At 41.9% G+C, this 22,946-nt stretch overlaps 1 protein-coding gene across 4 annotated transcripts in view; it reads left to right on the top strand.

The window, feature by feature from the left end:
* Positions 1-22,946, top strand: part of FGD5 (FYVE, RhoGEF and PH domain containing 5) — a 162,121-nt gene that overhangs the window by 22,638 nt on the left and 116,537 nt on the right. For all 4 annotated transcript variants that reach the window (XM_020802797.3, XM_072989496.2, XM_072989497.2 and 1 more), the window contains exon 2: positions 1,641-4,635. In XM_020802797.3, coding sequence (XP_020658456.3) covers positions 1,760-4,635 — 2,876 coding nt within the window. In that variant the 5' untranslated portion in view covers positions 1,641-1,759. The remainder of the gene's footprint in view (positions 1-1,640; positions 4,636-22,946) is intronic.

Genomic DNA, 22,946 nt, shown 5'->3' with positions numbered 1-22,946 from the left:
AATATGCTATATAGCTATATAGCAATGTTTCCCAACCTTGGCTCCCCAGATGTTTTTGTACTAAAACTCCCAGAAACCTTCACCACTGGCTTTGACGGCCAGGACTTCTTGGAGTTGTAGTGCAAGAACATCTGGAGACCCATGGTTAGGAAGCACTACCCTATAGGGAGGGTGAGCAACCTGTAGCCATCCAGATGTTATCATCAGAACTGGTGGTATGGAATAACAGCAGTTGCAGACCAACAAACTCTGGAGGGCTGCACGCTCTACAGTTTTGACTATAGCCCCCAGATCCCCAACCACCATAGTAACTAGTCATGAGCATAGTAACTAGTCATGCATTTATCAGGCCATTGATACCTCCCTAGACATTGGTGTTGATGGTTGTGGTTGTTGCCTTCCTGGATTTGCAAAAGTGGAACCAAGGAAAGATTTGTCAAGATTTGGTAGATCCCTCAATAAATGGCTGAGCAGTTGGGTGGGTTTCACCCCAGGTTAAGGACCTTTCTACTGAATCAGGTCATAAGCCTCTCTTTCCCAGAGAGGTCAACTAGATGTTTTTTGAAAGACCACAAGTCAAACATGACATGAGTACAACAGATATTTTCCGCTGATTTATGTATGGTGGTGCTGTTAAAGATACTATTAAAGGTGAATGTTTTGAGCACACCTGGGAAGTAACTTGTTAGAAATAAATAATAAACTGGCTGAAATCCACTATCAGCCAACACCATCAGCCTTACACAACATTGCAGGATTTCAGTCTTTTGTGATGCAACTGTAACTGATTTTGATCCTACTTATGGATACAGGGGAGTGTGGCTTGTAAACTGGTCTGGAGGATAGTGGCTTCTACCAGTGGTCCAGAACCTTTTCCAACCATGGAACTTTGGGTGTGTGTGTGTGGCACGCTCACGCGCATGCGCACAGGGTTCATGTCGCTCTTGCAGGGGGTGTCACTCTTGCAGGGTGGCATGCCATGCTTGTGCGTATCCATGCAGGGGGTGTCATGCTTGTAGGGGGGTGTCATGCTTGCGCTCGCACACATGTGCGCAGTATGCTTATGGGGATGGGGTGTGCTCATGCGCGTGCATGGGCATGCTCGCGGGAGGCAGGAGATCTGTGTCTGCGGCCCAGTCCTGCCTAGGCTGCGGACCACTGCCTGCTCATGGACTTGGGGTTGGGGACCCCCGGCTGATAGCATTCTTACCCTTTTTAAAGTAACTACAATGAACATGTTTAGGTATTCTTGAATAACAAGAAAGCCAAGATTTTCTTTTGGAAATTATAACATTATTAGCTATTGTATTCTTGAAGGCTTTCACACCCGGAATCCAATGGTTGTTGAAAATTTTCAGGCTATTTGGCTGTGTTCTGGAAGTTTTTCTTCCTAACATTTTGCCAGTTTCTGTCAAAATATTAGCTATTATTTAAGTATTACATTTATACTCCACCTTTCCACTACAAAGTAGTGCTGAAGGTGACTTACAAATATGGTAATTGTTTTTGAACCTTGTAACTATAACTAATTATTTTTAAATCTCCTTTCTAAAGTAATATTTTATTAACAACTCCACCTTTCTTAAAGTAATGGAGGAGCTTGCTAATACAGAATTTCCTGTTCTTTTTTCCTTTTCCAGATCTTACAAAACCACCACTAGCACCAAAACCAAAGATTTTAAGTCATCTTGCTTCCTTCGCTGCTTCCAAATTTCCTCCATCACTGTCAAGGGCTGGTACACTTCACAATACGAACTCTATGTCCAGGGGTCCAAAGCCACCTATTGCTCCCAAGCCAAAAATCTCCACTGACAACGATCCTGTGATTGTTCAGAGATCCTGTGTTCATGCCAACAATACCTTTAACAAATGTACCAATGGAAAACTGGAAGGAGAAGGTTATGAAGGAAGCCTGTGCAACAGTAAGGAATGCTCAGAAACAGAAGTTGCCGATGAATATATTGTAATTCCTGACACTGAGCTAAGTACTGAAGAATATGATGACTTTGACCATGACCAGGAGTCACCAGAGAAGGAGAGTTTACCCACCCCTGAAGGAACAGGTGAAGAAATGGATAAATGCACTGACAACAACGAGATTGGTCAGCTTGAAATAAATGTATTGGAAGCCCATGAGACGGAACCAGACGAAGACAGCGCAACTGCACCAAACACAAGCCAATCTCTTGGCTGCCCTGAAGCACCTGAAGATGAGAAGGACGTGTCAAAGGGTGCAAATGAAAAAGTAGACTGCGAAAGGGATCCCATTGAGACCAAAATGAACAGGGCAGATGAAACTGATGAAACACTCCAAGAATCAGGTTTGGTAAAGGACAATTATGACTATAATATGGACAATAAGATTTTGAATGGGGATGAGGCTTTGAAAGACACTATGTGTGAAGATATTATTTTAAGGCCTTTAGAAGACTCAATGCCAGACTCAGAAGGTCTGCCGTTAACTGGTGGAGATCAAGGAGAGGAAGAGGAGGGGCAGAAGCAGCCGCTCAGTGCTGATCCAGAAATGGACCCAACACATGATGATGGAAATGAATCATCCCTGAATATAGAGAGGGAATCTATAGAAGATGTTTGTGCATGTTCTGATGAAAAGTGTGGTGATGATTCAGAAGAAGCAGGCATTGAATTAGAACTCAAGGGACCTGATTCTGATTCCGAAGGGACTTCGGGGAACACCATGAATGAAGGTGATGCTGGAGTTGATGAGGAAACAGGACAAAATGCTGATCCCGAAGCAAGTATAGAACAAGAAGAAAACATAGACAGTGGTTACCAAACCACTGAGAAGAAGTGTGTGGAGGAAACACCAGAGCCAATGGGTGATATAAGGGAGGATGCCAAGGAACAAAATGAAAGAGTAGATACAGAGACTGTGGATGATAATTGCCAGATCATTCCCTTTGAAAAAGAATGCAGTGAAGATGATCCCAATTCTTCTGAAGATCTAGGTGAAGATTTGTTCTCTGAAGGGACTGAAATGCCTGATGGTAACAGTTCCCCTAATGTTCAAGAAGTGGATGGTCTTGAATCCGACTCAGAGCATGTAGAGGGAACTAAGCTGGATAGTGTACTGAGGGATCACACTGAAGCTGAATGTGGTTTGGAAGACCTCCAGTCAGATAACCAAATGCTTGAAGTTGATCACAACAGTAGTGAAGAAAATACCCCAAATGCACTCAAAGAAACTTTGTCAGAAGTTCCCTGGCACTCCTCAGAAGAAGGGGACAAGTGCCACAACGGCCACCCTGAAGAAAACACAGGCCGTGAATATGTGACTGAGGAAGATTTGGTGGTCCCTGAAGTGGTCATTGTTCCTGAGAATGATGAAGAAACGGCCACTGACTCTCTAGACGATCCCTATGTGTTAGGAGACTATTTGCCTTCCACCAATGAAACCATTTGTACTGGAAAGCAAGTAGGGGTGGCTGAGGCCCAAGGCAGCCCCAACAGTTTCAGAGAGGGAGGGAGTACGGACAGTGAGAACCACTTGCTGCCCATTGATCGGAAAAGCATAGTTACTAGAACAAGATCCCTCTCTGGAAAAGTACCGGGATATGTGCCAGAAACAGTTCCAGAAGAAACAGGCCCAGACAGTGAACTGCAGTCTTCACCCACAACCTCTGCCATAACTGAAGATGTAAGCCATAGTTTCCCTCTGTCAGAAGGAAAGCCCATGGAACTGAACAGAGCACTGCCAGCAAAGCCAAGGCGCTTTGTTTTATATCCTCGATCTTATTCAGTAGAAGGTAGAGATATGCCTGTCTCTGTATATAGAGAAACGGATACCTCTATATTGGATTACAATAAAATAAACAGGACAGAAGACCTCTCTTTGCCCTGTGTAATTGGTTCCTCAGGTAGCTTTTCCCAGAGAACTCACCTTCCATCCAGTGGGGTCTCCACCCCCTCTTCAGTTGTTGACATTCCACCTCCTTTTGAACTGGCCTGTATCACCAAAAAGCCCATCACAAAAAGTTCACCTTCGCTTTTAATAGAGACAGAATCCCCTGATAAGTATTGCAAGAAAAAGAAATCCTCTTTTAAAAAGTTCCTCACTTTGAAGTTCAAGAAGAAGACGGAAAATAAAGTCCATGTGGATGTTCACGTTTCTTCTTCGAGATCCTCTTCCGAATCTAGTTACCATGGACCTTCCAGAGTTGTGGAACTGGACAGAAGGAGTTTAAGTAGTTCTCCCCAGCTGTTATCACGGACTGGCAAGCTGAGGGCTTCCGAGTCTCCAACTGTTCTCTTCTACAAGGACGGCAAGAGAAAAGGGACACCCAAGACTTTTAGCAGGAGTGTGTCGAGAGTGGAGTCTTTTGAGGACCGTTCAAGGCCCCCTTTCATGCCTCTTCCTTTAACTAAGCCTAGGTCTATTTCGTTTCCTAACGCTGATACTTCTGACTATGAGAATATACCAGCGATGAACTCTGATTATGAAAATATCCAGATTCCCCCGCGGAGGCCGACCAGGGCAGGAACCTTTACTGAATTTTTTGAAGATCCTAGCAGGGCATTATCTGCTGCAAATGAGAATGATGGCTATGTGGATATGAGCAGTTTTACAGCCTTTGAGAACAATAAGCAGCAACCTACCAACCAGGAAACAGAAAGGTATTGTAAGATATGTTTATGTGAGGCGTGCTAGCCTTGAGCGGAGAGGCTAGACATCCTGCCTATAGGGAGCTGTAGGAATATTCTCAGCTTGTTCACATTTTCAGGAAATGCTTTCTACAAAATGTTTGGAAGTGTGTAAGAAGGGGCGGGGGAGGGAAAGAGAGAAATACTCGGAAGTTTAAATATACCCTGGATTATTTTAAAGGTTTATGGATGAAAATAACAATAGCATAGCTTCATGTGCAGTAGGGTGGGGGATCGGGGATTGTTGTTGCAGAATCTGCAGAGGTTTTGAACAACTCCCACCATCCTTTACCATCAGCCATATTATGTAGAATGTCTGGGAGCTGAAGTATAAACCACCTGGAGGCCTAGGCTTCCCTACCATGAGATACAGGATGAACTGGTAAATTAAAGTTTAAACAACTTGTTTTAAGAAACTCCACTTCTACAGAGATCAGATTGAACCGGGCTTGCTTATTTTCACTCTGGCCAGTTGCCATTTTGTGTTGCCATTTGATTATGCGCTATCATTTCAGTGGGGCTTGTGGCTCTCTCGTGTATGTTCCAATGAAATTGATGAGCACTCCAGGGCAAAACCTGCCTCTTCGCTCCCATACTGCACTCGGCACTTCCTGCTATCGTACCATTGTTCTTGTGTGTTCCTCTAGGGGTCATCGTCAGTGCTGGTTCCCGCAAGTAAAATAAGCAATCCATAGTATAGACTTTCTCCCCAGACTCAACCATTATGAACTGTGTAAAGTTCATTATCTGTATCAAAGCCCTTCATAATCAATGTTTGGGAGAGATCTGAATGAATTTCAAAAAGCGTTAGAAGCTCTATGGTCTGGGACATCAATACAGTTATCTTCTTTCTGATCATTTAGAAAGTGAGAAAGCGCGGGGGGGGGAGGGGAGTTGGATCTAATCTTCAGTTACAGTGGGACCATTCCCTTGAGCTGAGATTTTTGTCTTCTTGCAACATTCCATTTTACCTTTTGTGTGTGTGTGTTATAAATCTGTTACCGGAAGAAAACTTGTATGACAAGTTTAAAACTGGTCTAATAAGAAACAAGTTTGTCTCAAATTGGAAACAGCAAGCAATGTGGATACTAAGTAGTTATTTCTTAGCCTAACATGGGCTGTCCAATTTAATTATTATATCTGTTGTATCTGATGATTTATACAATCAAACACATACAGTAAACGCTTTCAAAACATTTCTAATGGAACTGTCACTCCAGTCTGTCTTTGTTGTGTGCTGCTTTAGTTTGATGCTTTAGTTAACAAAACATTCATTATTGAGTGCGGCTCGATTGGAATGCTTCAGTAAACAGACAAAATAAAGGACTGAAAGATGTAATAAGCTTATAATTTATAGAAAATAGACAAAGTATGTCTGAGAAATGCTTAGATCTGGGCCTGTGCTGCCTCCAAAATTTAAAACTCTCAGATCCAGAATTTTAGCAAAGTGTTTGTATGTTTTGTCCAGAACTTGGAATTGTTTCCTTTTAGAGGACAACTCCAAAGGCCCATGCTGGTGGTGGATTCTGCAACTTGACTCCAAAAAGAGTAACTTTATCAAGGTCATGCTTGGGATGGGGATTTTATGAAAGAAACAGTTGTACCAATCACACACTTTAAATTCTCTTGTCAGCCAATGTGCCATCCTATTCTATATCTTCCTTTTAGGATATCCTGTGATGGATTTGTGTATAAAGACCTTTTTACCTTTAAAAGTCTATCATTTGTAATATACTTTGCAAAGGTTTCTGTCTGGGCACTTCTGTTTCAATACATTTCTCACTAGTATTGTGGCTTTTTGTTGTTGCTGTCAGGTGAAGTACAATCCCATTTCAGACTATTTGTCATGGATAGAAATTAAAATATTAAAGTACACAAATTGCTGTGAGACACATTATGAACTTCCCATGGAAATGTGGAGCTGTCAAGGGAAAGCCAATCAAAATTGGTTCAGGAACTTTCAACATGCGATTCGTGATTGTTGCTATGTTGGGGGGGGGACTGGAAAGCAGCTTGTTTTTTTTTTAAGAGTACCTGTAACTTTTTCTTTTCTTTCTTCTTCTTGGTCTATAACTCCCAGAATCACCCCAGCTAGCATAGCCACCAGTTGGGGGATTTTGGGAGTTGTGATTCAAAAAAATCACTCTGTTTTTTAATCTAGTAAACAAAAGCATAAACATTAAAAAGCCCAGCTTGATAACAGCGAATGAGAAGTTTAAAAGTTATGGCTTACTATAAGGGAAGCACTGCTGCTTTTAATACTTCATACCAAGGGCATCCAGATGTTGTCAAGACCTGGCACATTACATCATCATGTAGCATCATTCAGACATTATGTTGAGTGGCGTGGGTGGGGGTGGAGGTAAAGGGAAACAGTGAATGGCTGCCAGCAGCCAGTAAGAATGGCTTGCCTTGTCCTCACTACTATGAAATCTAAAAGCTCTCAAGGAAAAGGTTTCAGGACAAAATCACAAACAAAGGCATGTCTCAGAGCTCTTGCTTGATATTTGTATAGCACAAAGGTGGGCATCACCTGTTGCCTGTCACTAGCATCTTTTTCAATTTTACTGTCACGTTGTAATGACCACAACCACTCTTGAAGGCTGTCCCTTCAGATATTTGAACATCAACTCTAAGAAGCCCTTGCCAACATGGCTAAGGGTGAAGGACTGTATAAGTTCTAGTAGAAGACTTTTGGAGGGCCAGGGGTTCCCCAAATCTACTGTAAGAGATGTCATTCATTTGGGCCTACTCTCGAGATATACCTTTGGCGGAAAGGATGTGAAGTTATTTTCACCAGCTCTCCTTCACCTTGCAACTTCCTCTGCCTTTTGAAAAAATCTCATTCAGAGTGTTGGGGGACACTCTGGAGCAGCATTAGAAACTGTATTGGGGCCTTCAAGGCAGAGAGAGTATTAATAAAGATGACTCCCCTTCCTTTCAACCAGAAGCATTCTCTGTTGGATGAGAAGCCTTCCTTTAACATAAAGAGTCTTTCCAGGATCCAGGCTAATATTGGCGTTCCCCCATGTTACAAATGGTAGAGCCAAGGCCAAAAGCAACTGGCTTTGCTACAGCCATTGAGTCAGCTGATAACAGAGGCAAGATCTGAACATGGGTTTCCTAGTTTTCTATTGTTTCCCTTAACCACTTTGCTACTGTGCAGGGACAGGATACTAACTGTAGTCCTCACTGTGATGGTTCTTCTGTATTAAGTTCCAGTGATCAAAATTTAAGATATTATCTCAAATTAGAACACAGGGCTCAATCAGGCAAGCATTTATTCCACTGTTGGGTGTGCTGTGGCGATGGATTGGTTTGCTCTTTTTTTCTAGCTAGCACACCATGTAAGTGTGTGTGATCACTGGGAAGAAACTAGAATCAAGCATTGCAGCTGTCAAGGCTCCTTCTGGTGTCAATTTCTGGTACCGTGAATAGGCTTAATAAATGACCCACTTCAGATACTGTATTGGCAAACTGAACTGTGGCTCTGGGCAGTTCCCCGACTGGCACTACACATTAAGCAAAGAAAAAAATACTTTAAAATTTAATCTAAACAATACAGTGTACCAGCAATGATCTAGCAGAGGCTAAAATTATAAGAATTTCACTTTCCTTTCCCCTCCACAGAGGAACAGAGGAAGTGTTTGATTTGCCAATATCCTGAAGTGGCTTATTTAGCTACTTCACAATATCTGAAATAGGGTCATTTGGCATGCCATTTGGACATGAGGATCACACCAGATAGCACATTGCTTCTCCTCCCAGACTGCAAGCAACTCCGTTTCGACTGCCCTCAGGGAGTCTTCTCTTCTCATGAGATAAACTGCCTTAGCCCACACCTGGAGTAGGAATTGGCAATGCCCCTCCAGTATCTTTGCCAAGAACGCCCCATGATCAGAAACAATAGATTGCCCTAGCCCACACCAAAAACTTCAGTGCAATTGCATCCACAATTTAGAATCAGAGGGTGGATATAACAAGTTATAAATAACAATATTTACCTCTAAGAGGCTTTTTCATTATTATTTTGATAGGGACAGTACAATGAATTTACTTTCCAAAAGTGATATAACAAGTTGAATGATGTTACTTGATTGGCTAAAATGTTGTTGCCTTAATTTATGCTCCGTAAGGTAGATGATGCCATCAGCTGTGGTGATTTTTCAGAAATTAAACTTTTCTGAGATCTCTCTTGACCTCCCAGAAGCTGCTGTGCAAGCCCTTTCATCATTAGGACCTCATGGACGCCAAGAGATGGAAGGGGGGAGCCCTTAATTACTGAAAATCAGTGCTGTTGGCAAATCCAGTAGTGGATTCCAGTAATTAAAGCCTGTGTAGATACATTTTTTTTCTTGCCCATGTTCAAAGTACTGGACTGGATAATGGTTTAAGTTGCTTTATGATGCCTTATTCAGGATCAGTTCAGTTATGACTGCTTCTCAAGAATAATAAAATTGGAAGTGAGCCTCATTCCAGCATCTTTTCAAAAATGTACTGTACAAATACATGAAGTGAACGGTTGCCAAGTGCCCTCTGACAGAAAAGTCAATGTGTACATTGACTGTTTTGTTGACATAAGGGCAAAACTCTTGACATTGGGTGACTTTGACTGGCTTGCTTGCAGGAGAGGAGCCTTCCATGTGCAAAAACAAAACAACAACAAAACCTTATTCCTTGTTGTGATGGTTGTATCTGTCATATTTTCCTTATTAGTTTCTTTATAAACTTGACTAAATCTAATTAAATTTACAGAGAAAGAATCCAATAAGGAAATACGGTAGATACAATCTTTCCTTAAAATTACTGATGAGGGGGTTAGTTCCCAGAATATTGTCCCCCAAAGCACAGTTACAGTTCTTCCCCTCCTCCCCAAAGTTAGCCATGTAACATTAATAATTCAAATACAGTCTGGCAATCCAACACTACAGCTGTCATTAGCATTGTTCATTCAGTGAAAAGCAGTTAGTCTTGTCAAGTGGAGAAGGCCTTTGGGGCCCATAAATGATGAACTCTCCATGGGGTTGTGTGGCCTAAGGTGCTTTTGCTTTTGGTTCTGTGGTAAATCCAGTTTTTGTATGATCCAAAAAAGATCAGTTGTGGGGCATTAAAGTTGTACAATCCTCTCCGGTCAGCTGATTCATCATCTCACATTCTAAAAGAAAGCAGTACTGTGTAGTGTCAAATTGTTCATAGTTTTTCTTGTCTTTTCCTCCATCGGTGACCTAAGCTGACTATTCCAAGAAAACACGTCCTCTGAACCTGGGAGCAGACGCCGAAATTCTGCACACTCGTGCAAGTGAATGGGGAGGAAATGTATTGTTTCACTCCTGGCACTCTTGCTATACAATTGGTCTAATTACATGGGGCAAGCTTTGGGGAACTATACCACTGTGGAACCTAAACAAACATACAAGCACCTGGTGAGTTTTAAAATATTAGCACACCAGGGAGAAGGGTCAGCTGGAATACTTCCCCCAACTTGCCATTTCCATTTTTAATTTTTTTAAAAAAATTGTTCTATGTCTATATCGCCCATCTGGCTTCATGGCCACTCTGGGTGGTTTACACTCAGTTGGACAATAACATATAAAATATATAAAATATCATCAAACTAATCAGAACAAAAAAACTGCACTCTATAACCAATATAGCACATAATTATACAGAATCAAACACAAAATCAAAATTAAAGTCACAAACATACAGAATATATATATATATATATTGTCTGTGACTGAAGTATTAATGTTGCACTTTCTGACTTAACCTACTACAGCCAACCTTTTGCTAGTGAATACTTATTAGCATTTGTACTAAACATTCTCCAGTTGAACATTGTTGGGATGAAAGTACTGTAGGCATTTCAAGGGCCTGAAATCAAATGTTCCTACAAAGTCCCCAACATGTGTCCTTTTTTGTTCTTGTTTACTGAAGATGAAGTTGCTCCCAGCTCCAGCTGTTCCAGTGAAAGACTTCCGCTTTTTTGCCTCTCACTGCTCCTAGTCTTGTGGTCCCAGACAGTTGCTGTTTGCACTAAGAACAACAATGTGACGTACCTAATCAAATCTGGCTTGTGTCACAAAACCACTTCAGAAGGAGACGAATATTTCCTAAAGTCATAGTGGATTGCATGGTGCAATCATGTGGCTAATTAGGTTTGGCCATAGTGACAATATTACAAAGCTAATTCAGAGTGAGAGTACAAGGCATTGCCATCACTCTGATTGTGTGCCAAGAATAGAAATTGAAACATTTAAGGGGGTCAAAAATAATGCTTCTTTGCCTCTGTATAGAGCCTCAATCTCAAAAAAATTCCACAGGGGTTACCTCCTGCAGGAGGATTCAGAAATGCCAGTGAAATGATATTTTATCTTGATTTCAGCTCAGCATTTACTGTATCCTATAATATGAGCTGGCTGGATAAAACAACAGTGGTTTAGGTATCTGGCCGCAGAGCCAGAGGTTGAGAGTTTGATTCCTATTGTGCCTTCTATGAGTACAGCCAGCCTATATGGCCTTGGGCAAGCTGCATAGACCCAGGGCACTGCTTAAATAGTAGTATCCTGCTTGCGTACCTGACAAATGATCTCTGTGGGAACTGACTGTGCATGAACATTAACTCACACTCAACACAAAATTCCTTTATATAAAAATCGGTGATGACTTATGAACGCTCTGGTAGTCAGCAAAGGGGAAATGGTCACTCTCCAGGCCTTAGATGTGGCTGCTGGTTGCTATCCTTCTTCGGAGCTGCCATGAAGGTTGCCAATTACACGTCACCCCAAAAGAGGAAAGCATTGACACAAAGGAACACAGGGAGAATGCAGACTAGCATGACATATACACATACTAATTTATATGTTTGCAATATACTGGCAAGTCATTTCAAACTATTGGTGGTTCTAATAGAATTTTCAATATATGTGGGAGGCTCAAGGATTGGTTTACCATTGCTGCCGCCACCCTCCCTCCTTAGTTTCCATGTCAGGGCAAGAATTTGAACCCAGATCTACAGATTTCTTATCTGACACTCTACCCTCCATACCACAGCAGTTGTCAACAATAATATGCTCTCAAGTCAGTTCTGATTTATGGAAAACCCTTTCCCAGGATTTTCTAAGTATAAAGTACCCAGAAGGAATTTACCAGTCCCGTCTGTGGACACCACTCTGGGATGGGACCACAAGGCTCGCCCACAGCTGCATAGGCTGGCTCTTCTCCCTGGAGGAACAGAGGAGAATCACACTCCCAACCCAGATGCTCCCTTGCATTAGAGATGCAGCCAGCGCTAGGTAGAAATGAACATTTTAAAACAATGACTGTAATATAAACAGAAATACAATAGCTCTCCCTTAGCAGGGACTACTGTGACCAAGTGGTGTGTGCTGGCTAAATCCTGACTGGACAGGCCTTTAGATAGAGAATATTGGACTCTTCTGTGCCAGTTCTTCAGACAGAGACTTATCTATAAAATAGGCCACATGCCCTCTTGAACCTTGGGGAGCAAAGAGAAGGCAAGCATCTCACTCCACCCGAGACTGGGAAACCAAGGCCAGACACCACCAGGTTTGCTGGAGTGCTTGAGGAATAGGTTGTATTCTCCATCAGGGCATTTACTCTGCTTCCCCCCCAAGGAGCAATGAGGGCTGATGAAAGCTCTTGATCATTGCCTTTGAAACCTATGCTGTGTTGTTGAATCTGCAGCAACTATAACTGGGATTTGTGACAAAATGCTGCAATATGGAGTGCAACCACACCGTCTCATTGTTTCTTGACCTGGCTCTCCATCCACCGCTCTCCAAGAGTTAGCCAGGTTTCTCTAGCCATAGCATAGCGCATGCTCAGTCCTCGTTGTGCGACCCCTTCTTTTTCCTTGTGGTTGCTTTTTGGGCATATGCTGGGAGACTTTCAAGCCTCCCAGTCCAAACGGAGTGGTCCGTTTGGACCAGATAGGCGGGATATAAATCAAATAAATAAATAAATAAATAAAATAAGCCTGCTCATGTCTCCCTGGTTTGGCAGTGGGGGCATTTTGGCAACATAAGCAACATTACTCATGGCTTGATCATTAGCAAAGGCAGAATTATTCCCATGTCTAGAAATAGAAGATAACATAGCATAGGCATCCTTCAGTCTCGAGAGACTATGGTAACATGCTCTGAATTGAGGAGTGTCCTCTCCAGAGCATGAAGCCCGGGTAAGGTAATATGGAGGATACGCTGTTACCCAAGCAGCAGATCCCCCCTCTCCACATTGCTGAAATGGTCCAATGGAAAGGCAAGAGCCAATACAACTGGTTCCAGCAATGTCGCAGGAGTTGGCAGAACGACACGAGCTGCCTTCGGGACTCCAGCTCCGGATTTTGCCTCGAGGTTAACTCCTGAAGCCTTTTCCATGAGTGGATATAGCCACAAGGCAGTGGAGGTTTGAAATTGGAGTTTTCCTTCTCCTAGATGGGCTGCCTTCCATGGCTGACGAGCCCCACCTACCCGGCAGAAGATAACCATTGGCTGTTTTTAATGTAAGATCGGTCTTTTTACAACTGTTGGGAATTTATGGGATGAGATCAATTAACACTACTGCCCAACAGTCTGGAGCTGGGGAATGGAGAAATCTTCCATTGGTAGAGCTATTCTAGCATTTTAATAGATTTATGGGGAATCAGGGTAACGGGGCTTCAGACAGAGGAGAGCACTGATTAGTTTTTAAAAGGCAAAAGTTACATCACTTGAAAGTTGTCAAACAGCCAAATAGTGTTTATGGCTACTAGTTTATAGCTGTTAGGGCAATCAAAGATTAAAGTTAGCCACCATCAAACCCTAATTGGGCTCAGACTTTAAAAAGTGATTGGGAAAGTGAGGTCCGTTAATTATCTCACGAAGAACAATGCCCACTTTAGTACAGGAGAATGAGGATTGTTGCCGTCAAAGGTAACCAAAATGACTGAGAAAGAAAGGGGAAGACTGGCACCGATTGTGTTGCTCACAAAAGGCTGCGAAACTTACACTGTTCATAATAAATGTGTGAAATGTGGGGCCCACCCCCCCCAAAGCCAACAAGCCAGACATCTCTTCTATCTGCTTCCTCCCATCCTTTACCATAAATCTATCTTACTATCTAACATTGTAGGCAATATACATTTGTTGCAAGCTGTCATGAGATGTCTCTGTTTTGTTCTAATACCACAAGAAGGTTGGGTCAGGCACCGCATCACAGGTGCGCTCATCAAATGCATCTCACTTTCACTTTCCACTGTGTCTACTGCTTGTGTTTCAGAGCTAAATATTATTCAGATCTGTTGGCAGAGCAATCTTACTGTCATCCAGACACTTCTTTTAATTGCATTTATTTTATTCTATATGTGATTTTATTCCATTTTATTTCCCACTTGTCTCGTCTATTCTTGGAAGCCACCCTGAAAGTTCAAACAGGCCTTGTGATGTGAGGGAAAGGGAGTTACATTTTCTGCTACAACACCGTACTCAAAATGTGTTTGGAGGCCCATGTAGCTCTTGTCTATTGAGTACTGGCTAGTTTATGATGCTTTTTTTTCACACTAGCTCCTTTCTTTGGAATTGCCAGTGTATGTTTGCTTCCTAATTTATTTACTACAATGTACTATTGGTCACCCTCTTTCTAAATAACATTCAAATTTAAAATGACATTTTAAAATAACATTTGGGTGACATTGTCGTCCTCATGCATGACAATGTTTTCTGTGTTGTTTTCTCTCCTTTTGCCCAGAACTGATTTGTAGTTATTTTTATTTTTCGTAGTAAAGACAGTAAAGCACAATGCAGCACTCCTCTGTCTAGTGAGGAAAGAAGAAGCACTATGCACTGTTGCAGAGGCTCCTGTACTTTTAATTAAACCTTTTCTGTTTGCAGACTGAGCACATTTTATTGAGCCTGATGAGAATGAGTGGGATTTAAATAGCCTTTACTGATCCTAAGATCAGTTTTGATTCAAGGGAAGAGGAAGTGCTAATTACAGCTTCACCTCTGTTGTCAGAGAGTTGTCTCTATAAAAATGGTAAAAAATGAAATCGGAGGGGGGGGGAGGTTCCCTCTTGCTGGAATAGAAACTGAGCTGATGCACAAAGAGATATTCAAAAAGCAGCAGTAGGCTGTTCATTGCTAATCCTTCATTCATAGTCATCAGAAAGCAGCAAAACAGGCTGAATCTGCAAGAAGTAAGCATTCATTATCATTGCTCAGATATTTGATCATTTCTGTGTGAGTAAGAGGATCTTGGTTATGAGAAACTGTACAGTAGACCCATGCAGTACCACATGCAATGCAGTGTGATGCTTCAACTTTAATTCCACTTCCAGGAAACTTCAGTATAGCAGGACCCTGTGTGGTGGGGTGGATAGAGTAATGTACTAGGATTCAAGAGTCCTGGGTTTGAATCCCTGCTTGGCCATGGAAACTGATTAATTATCTCGCTTACCTTGAAAGCTCTACTAGAGTCACTGTCAATCAATTCTGACTTGACCGGGCATCACAATGAGAGATGTTATAGTTCGCCTTCCAGGGCCCTCAGACATTCAAGGTCAGCTCAAGACAATTTGCTGCCTGAGGTGGAAAAGCAAAAGGCACCTGTATAGTACCCGTCTGGAGTCAAAATGCAGAATACCTAATGCAGCTCAGCTATTTTGGCACTTGAGAGACAGTTCTATAAACACTTCCCATGGAGTGAAAATGTGCTGTCAAGTCAGAATGGACTTCAGTAGCTCTAACAGGGCTTTCAAGGTGAGGTATCCAAAGAGTGAGTTCTCATGGCCAAGTGGGGATCTGAACCCTTGTCTCCAGAGTCCTGATCCCTTACTCTATCCACTACACCACACTGGGTCCCCTACTGGTGCTGATAGGCCTACAGTATTAATCAGAGGATCTTCGGTGTGGACTTCTCTCCACATAATTCCCCTCCCCCAGCACGCACCTCGTTTCAGGAGCTGGTGACAAAGGGTTGCATTTGTGATGCTGTTCATTTACCATCACCAGAGATCACATATATATATAGCTCTACTTCAGGAATCTGATGAATTCCCTCAAGAGTGAACATACAATTATTTACAATATATATATTGTAAATGATTGTATGTTCACTCTTGAAGGAATTCATCAGATTCCTGAAGTAGACCTATTTTGCCCCTAATGGGAAAAAGGATAGGAAGCTGACCTATGCATATTTACATTCTAGATCACCAACTTTTAGTCTACCCTGTAGGAAAATGTTGTCTTCTCTATATGCTGTTGCTCACTGTTATTGCAGAGATTTATTGAGTGAGGCATGGTGCATTACCACTCTGAGGCAGCCAGTGAATCTTCTTTTCTTTACTAGTTAATGATACACAGTGCCTATATCCCACAGCATTAAAAATGCAATTGCTTTTGGTTGTTGTAGTTGCAGTTGTTACAAATCTAATTCTATAGTTTATGGTCTGTTGTTCAATCCAGCACAGTTATTTATGGTATACAGTACCCTCTTAATTATCCTGTAAGAACTGCACTTCCATGGGACCCAGGGGGGCTTAATGTAAAGCCCCTTAATATTGGCTTTTCACTGGGATGCAACAATTAATTTTATCTTAATGGACCAATTAGAGTTAATGGATGGGTGAATGTATTTAAGAGGCATGGTATGTTTTGCCAGGACCTCCCCACCCTCTTAAAAGAGCTAATAAAAGGACCCTTCCACTTGGGTAATTGGTTGGATTAATTAGACAGTATGTCTTCAAAGGCCTAAAGTAAGCACAATTAAACCTATCATTACCAAACACCTTTCAGCGATCTATCGGCCACAAAGCCGCTTTCCGTTACGCCTGTTTTGGAGAGATGTCTTAAGTTCTTCACCACAAACATACCAGCAACTCAACCAAGTGCACTGTAGAGATAGTTGCTTCTTAGAATTTAAACCTGTTGCATGTCTTAGCAGGGACCTGTGTATTAATCCTGACAGTGCTTCTTGCCCATAAGTAGATCTCGATAGCTTTCTTTGAATTTCCACTCCAGCTTTCAGTATACTTTACCATTTCCATGTATTCCAACTTTCCCTGTTTCTCAGGGCAGCTTCTATTCCCTGGCAAAACATTGTCCACCATTTTGTCCTCCCTTAACCTTTGGGACTGTGGAGATAAATGCAGTGGCAATTGTTCCAGAATAAATGTTCATTGGGTTTTCAGCCATTGCTTTGTGAGATGAACGAGAGGCAAAATAACATATTTCAGCAGTGTGGTGCAGGAACTAATAAAAGGCTAATGAAGCAGCTAATTAAAGGCTAATAAAAAGGCTAATGCAATTCTAGGCTGCATTAACATCCAAGTAAAGTGTCCAAAATTCGAAGACGAATAGAGCTCTGTTCTATAGATTTCTGCAGGAGAACTCCATCCAGTTTCTAGGCATCACAGATTAATAAGGGTATTTGACAAGGTGGAAAATGTCCCGAGGAGGAGCATGAAGATAGTGAGAGGTCTGGAAACCAAACCCTTTGACGAGCAGTTGAGGGAGTTGGAGAGGTTTAGTCTGCTGAAGCGAAGACTGAGAGGTGATCTGAGATAGCCCTCTTCAGATTTTTGAAAGGCTGAAACATAGCCTCATGATGTAAACTGCTGCTTTGTCATGTTCAGGAGAGGATGCCAAAACAGTCTTCTCAACTCAAAGAAGGTAAGATCTTTTCTGGTCATACTGACCAGTTTTTATGCAAATTGCATATCTTATGCAGATTCCTTAACGTGTACAAATTGCAGTCACAATTGCCTTGCATGGGCTTCTAAAAATCAGAAGCAATATATAGTTGTTTTCACTTTTTTTAGAAATCAGGTAGCCTTTTTGTGCTCTCTCTCTCTCTCTCTCTCTCTCTCTCTCTCTGTGTGTGTGTGTGTGTGTGTGTGTGTGTACATGCCTGCTCTTTGGTTCTTTAAAGGAAAAGAGCACTAGATCAATACAGATCACCGCAGAGATGGTGTGTGCAAAATACAGCTCTCATGAGGAAGGAAAACACCCCTTGTCCTGCCCAACAGACAAGGAATTTTGCCAGGATTGGAGATTGATTTCTCATGGAGGTGTCTCACAGCGTCAAGACAGCCTAATTTGATAAGAAAGTGGAATTTAGCAAGTATTCTTTGCACCCTCAGCTTATGGTGGCCAACAGTGACCCTCTAGATGTTGTTGGATTACAACACAAAACCAATGTAGCCAGCATAATATCTGGGCAGAGTGTAAAAATTTGGTCTAAGAAATCTATTGATGCAGCAGAAGTGTAGAGACTTATACAGCAGAATTAACTTCAAGTCTTCCTAGAATAGGCCACCCCTTATTGTATGTCTCATTGACTGGCACTTAGAGTCTCAATAGTTCACTCTGAGATGCTGGTAAAAGAAAGAATAAAAGTTCAATTTTATTCACAGTTCTGAATAGATCAAAAATTAGCATACTGTAGAAAAATTACTGGTTACACAAACAGAGCTTAACTGGCTCATAGCTTCATATTGATTACAAATTTAAGATTCACTTCATAGCTAACTGAAGACTGACTGACTGAAAAAGAGTATGAAAAGGACTCTAAGCAGAGAGATGTGTCTCTCTTCAAAATCAGAGGCAGAGACGGAATGATTGGTTACTGCTGGACTGACTGACAGTCATCTCAGCCTAGAAAGGTCCCTTCAGACCAAACCTCTTAAAGGCATCATATGAAGCTTGCAAAAATTCCAACATAGTGAATGATAAGGAATCATGGGAAGTGGAATCTAACATCTTGAGAGCGGCAATTACTCACTTTCTCATAGATGATAGAGTTGTTTTTCCAGAGTGTAGGAGCCTGGTTAATGGGTTCAGTTACTGTGTCCCCCTTCTGACTGTACAAGCTGCTGAAGAGTAGAAAAAGACCACTTTAGAAGGCGATGGATCATTGCATTAGAGGTTTTTAAAGACAGGCTTGATGCCAACCTATTAGGGTGCTGTTCTAGTGGGTGTCCTGCTTTTAGCAGCGAGATTCAGACTACTGAAGGACATTCCAGTTCTATGGTTCCTGTTTCACCAACAGCTGCAATATAAGCCCACTTACTCATCAACAGGCGGACATTATTTCAAGCAGCAATATTTCATCCTACTCAACATGCTTCATTTGAAAAGAAACCATTATGGACCATTTATCTAAATACTATACTCCTGGAGCCAGGCCAGGCCAGGCCATTGCAGAATAAACAAATACCACCACCAGAGGCTAAGATTTTTTTTTATTTTTTTTTTTTAATTTTTTTAGCAATTGGCAAGGAAGGGAAAGGGATACTTAGGCAGGCATTTTTAGAGTGTAGGGCTAAACAGAGAGGTCTCTGCCTCAGGCTGAAGTTTTTCAATATCTTGTAAAAGCAGCAAATTGATAGTTGTCTCATTTATTGGTTGTTGTGGGTTTTTCAGGCTCTTTGGCCGTGTTCTGAAGGTTGTTCTTCCTAACGTTTCGCCAGTCTCTGTGGCCGGCATCTTCAGAGGACAGCACAGAGTATTGTCCTCTGAAGATGCCAGCCACAGAGACTGGTGGAGCGTTAGGAAGAACAACCTTCAGAACACTGCCTAAGAGCCCGAAAAACCCACAGCAATCATTAGATCCTGGACGTGAAAGCCTTCGCGAATATAATGTCTCATTTATTATTCTAGTATTTCTTTTTCCAATCAGTGAGGAAGAAATACTTGTGAGATTATCTGCCTCATGAGCCACAATAACTTGGCTGGCTTTGGGCACTATCTATGTTGGCTTGGGTAAGAGGGTGCGACCTACTGCTGGCCCCCAGGTAGCCAAATGCCTTAGAGGTGAGGCATGGGATGTACATAAAAAGGTTCCTGTGCTCTACTGCTCCGCCAGTGGCTGTCTCGTTTACCACTCTGTCTCAGTGTCTATTCCTTTAAAACACTTTGTCCACTTCAAAAAAAAATTCAGTAGGGATATGCATTTCAGAATTCTTTGGACTATAAATCCCTTAATTCTCAATTCTGGGAGTTCCACCTGACAGATCAAGACCTTAGAGATATCAGAATTGTGTTCTCCTGGAGAAAAGACCCAGCTGGTAGACTACAAGGTCTTGATTAGTCCTAACTTCCTGTTTAAAGATGTCTCAGTGGTTGCTGGCAAGCTCAGAGAAGAGGTTTGGCCTGTACCAGTCATGAAACCTGGCACAAATCAGGTGACTGTAACACCTGGGCCTGGCAGGTGGGTGGGACTCCCAGAATGGAGAATTGTGAGACCTTGTATACCAATGGTTCAACCTATGACTTCATCTTCTGCATCACTGAGCAGCATCTTCCAATAGATAAAGCACCATTGTTCCCTCTCCTGTAATTCTATGGGCCAGAATGGAACAGATTGTTTTTGATTGTCTCATAAGGACTTTCCATGGGAGCTATACACTAAGACCCTGGCAACACTTTTAAAGTAAACACTAATGATACTTAATTCAAGCTTCATGATTGGGTCCTTCTGCCAAGCATAAATAAAGAACAAATATTCATTTGACTTTCCAACAAAAAGAATGAAAGGGGGGATCTGCTATAACGAAGACCATGCTTGTTGTCCCAGGTTTGCAAAATTGTTAAGGGTTCCACAGGAAGTCAAAACAAATGTGTTCATGCTGATAACTGAAATCTAGACCATTTATTTATTTCTTCTGTCTTTTCCCTTAAAAGGACTCAGCAGCTTGCATCATTAAAAAGACAATATTTAAAAGCTAGAAACAGCATATATACAAATATTTAAAAAGAATTAAACAAGTATTCTCAATGGAAAAAATACTAAAGGAGCCTGCCCTAAACCCATAATATTTTCTGCAGGTTTTGCTAATGTGGTCGCCCTCTCAGACGCCATGTCACAGCAGCTTAACCCAACTGGCTTCAGTGGGAATGTGCCCCTGCAACAGAGCTGTGAACTGCCTTTTTCATTCTGTGAATTTTTCCTTCCTGTTATGAACAGTGAACGCTCAATTGTTGTGTTGGTCCATAACAGCCTGGAAAATCTGGAAATAATTATTACCAAAACAATTATCCTTTTTGTACTCTCCATCTCGTTTGACTGTGAAATTATATCAACAAATTGTTCACCTCTTGCCAGGGAAAATTCCATGTCATTTTCCAGCCAGCTGATGAATTGTGCTCTTCTGTGTGTGGAACCACAGTGATGAAGGCCCTGGAAGTGAGCAGCTGTAAACTTCACAGGGAGGACAAATGCAGTGAGTCAGAGGAAGGAAAGTACAGCGTATAGCCTGAAATAACCCACACCTAAAGTTATCCTCCCCCCACTTTTTTTAAAATGAGCATCATTGTCAAGTATCAACATAGGAAAAGTGAAGTAACCAACCATACAGGTGGGAGTGATTTTGAAGATAAGCAGAGTTTCTCTCCAGAGGCTGCCCCAGTTCTACCCTAACATTGAGTTCTTAAACTTACTGTCTTTATGGTTGCTGTGAATCTTAAATTTCTTCAGAGAGGTTTCAGACAGTAATTAAGAAAAGGTAATGTTATTTTTGAATAACTGGGGGGCTCATTCAGACAGGTGATTTGGAATGCTTCGTCGTGCGTTTCTTCATGCTTTGTAGTGGCATGGTTTGCTCTCTGCATAAACATGTTCAAGGTCTTACAGTATGTTCCAGCAGCACATCCACACAGAAGATGCAAATAGAAAAATTTTCATACAGGCTCCTACAAGGATTTATTCCTCATCCTTCTTTGCTGCGAATTCCTGCACCTTATTCTCTGTTCAGGTCATTCCCTGCTATACTGTGTCTACCACTCCTCTCTGTTCACCCCATTCCAAACTACCGTTTTGAGACAAATCATTAACTTTCTTCTGTTGGTGTCAAATGCATTGCCATCACCTCCATCCCATCCTCCTTCTTTTCTCTCCCCCTCCCCCCATGAGTCTATCATCAAGAAGAAGTAACAGACATTCTCCAGGAGGAGAACTTTGTTGACTTCAGCAGGGTGTGCTTTTTGCACTTGCTTCTACAATAGACCACACTTTGAGTGTGTGTGTGTGGTGGGGGCGACTCCAACATTCTCCATCCCTCCTGCTCTTCCTGCCCCAATGATGTTAATGGGAGAATGTCCCTTTGGTTCAAACAGACTTTGGAACATGCATGATAAATTCTGGGGAAAGGCATGCAGTGCTAGAGAGACAGAGAAGCACCTGATTTGTGAGCTCAGTATCTTGAGTCCCTTAATAATAGGGACCAATTCTTCATTGTCCTGTTTTTATTGGCTACTGCAATCACACATCAACAAATTTGCCACATGGGCTACAGGAGAAGTGGAAGTCATTGTTGCTAAAGACCTCATATGATAATAGGTTTCTTTTGGAGAAGGTTAATTTTAGTCTCTTGTTTGCCATCTTATTCATCTAGAAGTTATCTGTTAGTTTTATGAACGTCTTTGTACCTTTTGTATTTATGCACAAGGGCTAAGTGGCTGCTGAGCAATAAATAAATGGAAATACAAATAGAAATTACAATACAAGTAAATAAAAAAGCAGACTTTTTGCAGCCTTTATAGCATAATTTCCCACCTTCTGTATTTTTAAATGTGTAAAATGAGACTGAGAGTTATTTCAGAAGTAAGTAAGCCAAACACTAAAAAGGAAAATGACCTTGTTCCTTGAAGTCCAGCAGGCTAGCACGAAGAAAAAAGACTTGGTGCTGTGCTGTTTTATTCTTTGGTTTTTGGTGCTGAGTTCATTGCATATTACTGTATTTAAAAAAATTATGACGAGCATTAGTGGTTAGAGGAAAGCATGGCAACATGGATAAGAATTTTTCCACCACCTGACATCACTGGAAATGTGATCTAAAGACGGGTTACAAGCCCTATCACCTGTGTGGCCTTCAGCAAGCTGCACAGTCCCCAAGCACCCCCAGGAACCAGTGGGTTCTCACAGTAGGTGGGAGATGGTGGCACTAGCCCCAGGTGCCAGTGTGGCTGGTTCTGCCTTTGCTGGCTGCTCCAGAGTCTCCCTTACAAAGAGCCGCCTTGAGGACCAGGGAGCATGAAAGTTCTGTCTTCGGTGTTTGGTCTCTAAGATTTTGTGGACATGTGGAAGTCGTTGCTTGGTGTTGCAGTCCAGAAGAGACAGCGGTTCGTTTTAATCTGGCTTTTGTCAAAGAAGTTCAAGGCAATTTGTGTGGTGTCTCTCCTCCCTTTGAATCCTCACAACAACCTTGTGATGTTTTTTATTGTGAGAGTAAGAGAGAGTAGCCATTGAATTTCTCAGCAAGGATTTGAACTTGAATCTCTTCCATC

Source organism: Pogona vitticeps, chromosome 2 (assembly GCF_051106095.1).
Source record: "Pogona vitticeps strain Pit_001003342236 chromosome 2, PviZW2.1, whole genome shotgun sequence".
Lineage (NCBI taxonomy): Eukaryota > Metazoa > Chordata > Lepidosauria > Squamata > Agamidae > Pogona > Pogona vitticeps.
The sequence above is the reverse complement of the archived record's forward strand: the minus strand, read 5'-3'. Positions and strand labels throughout refer to the sequence as shown.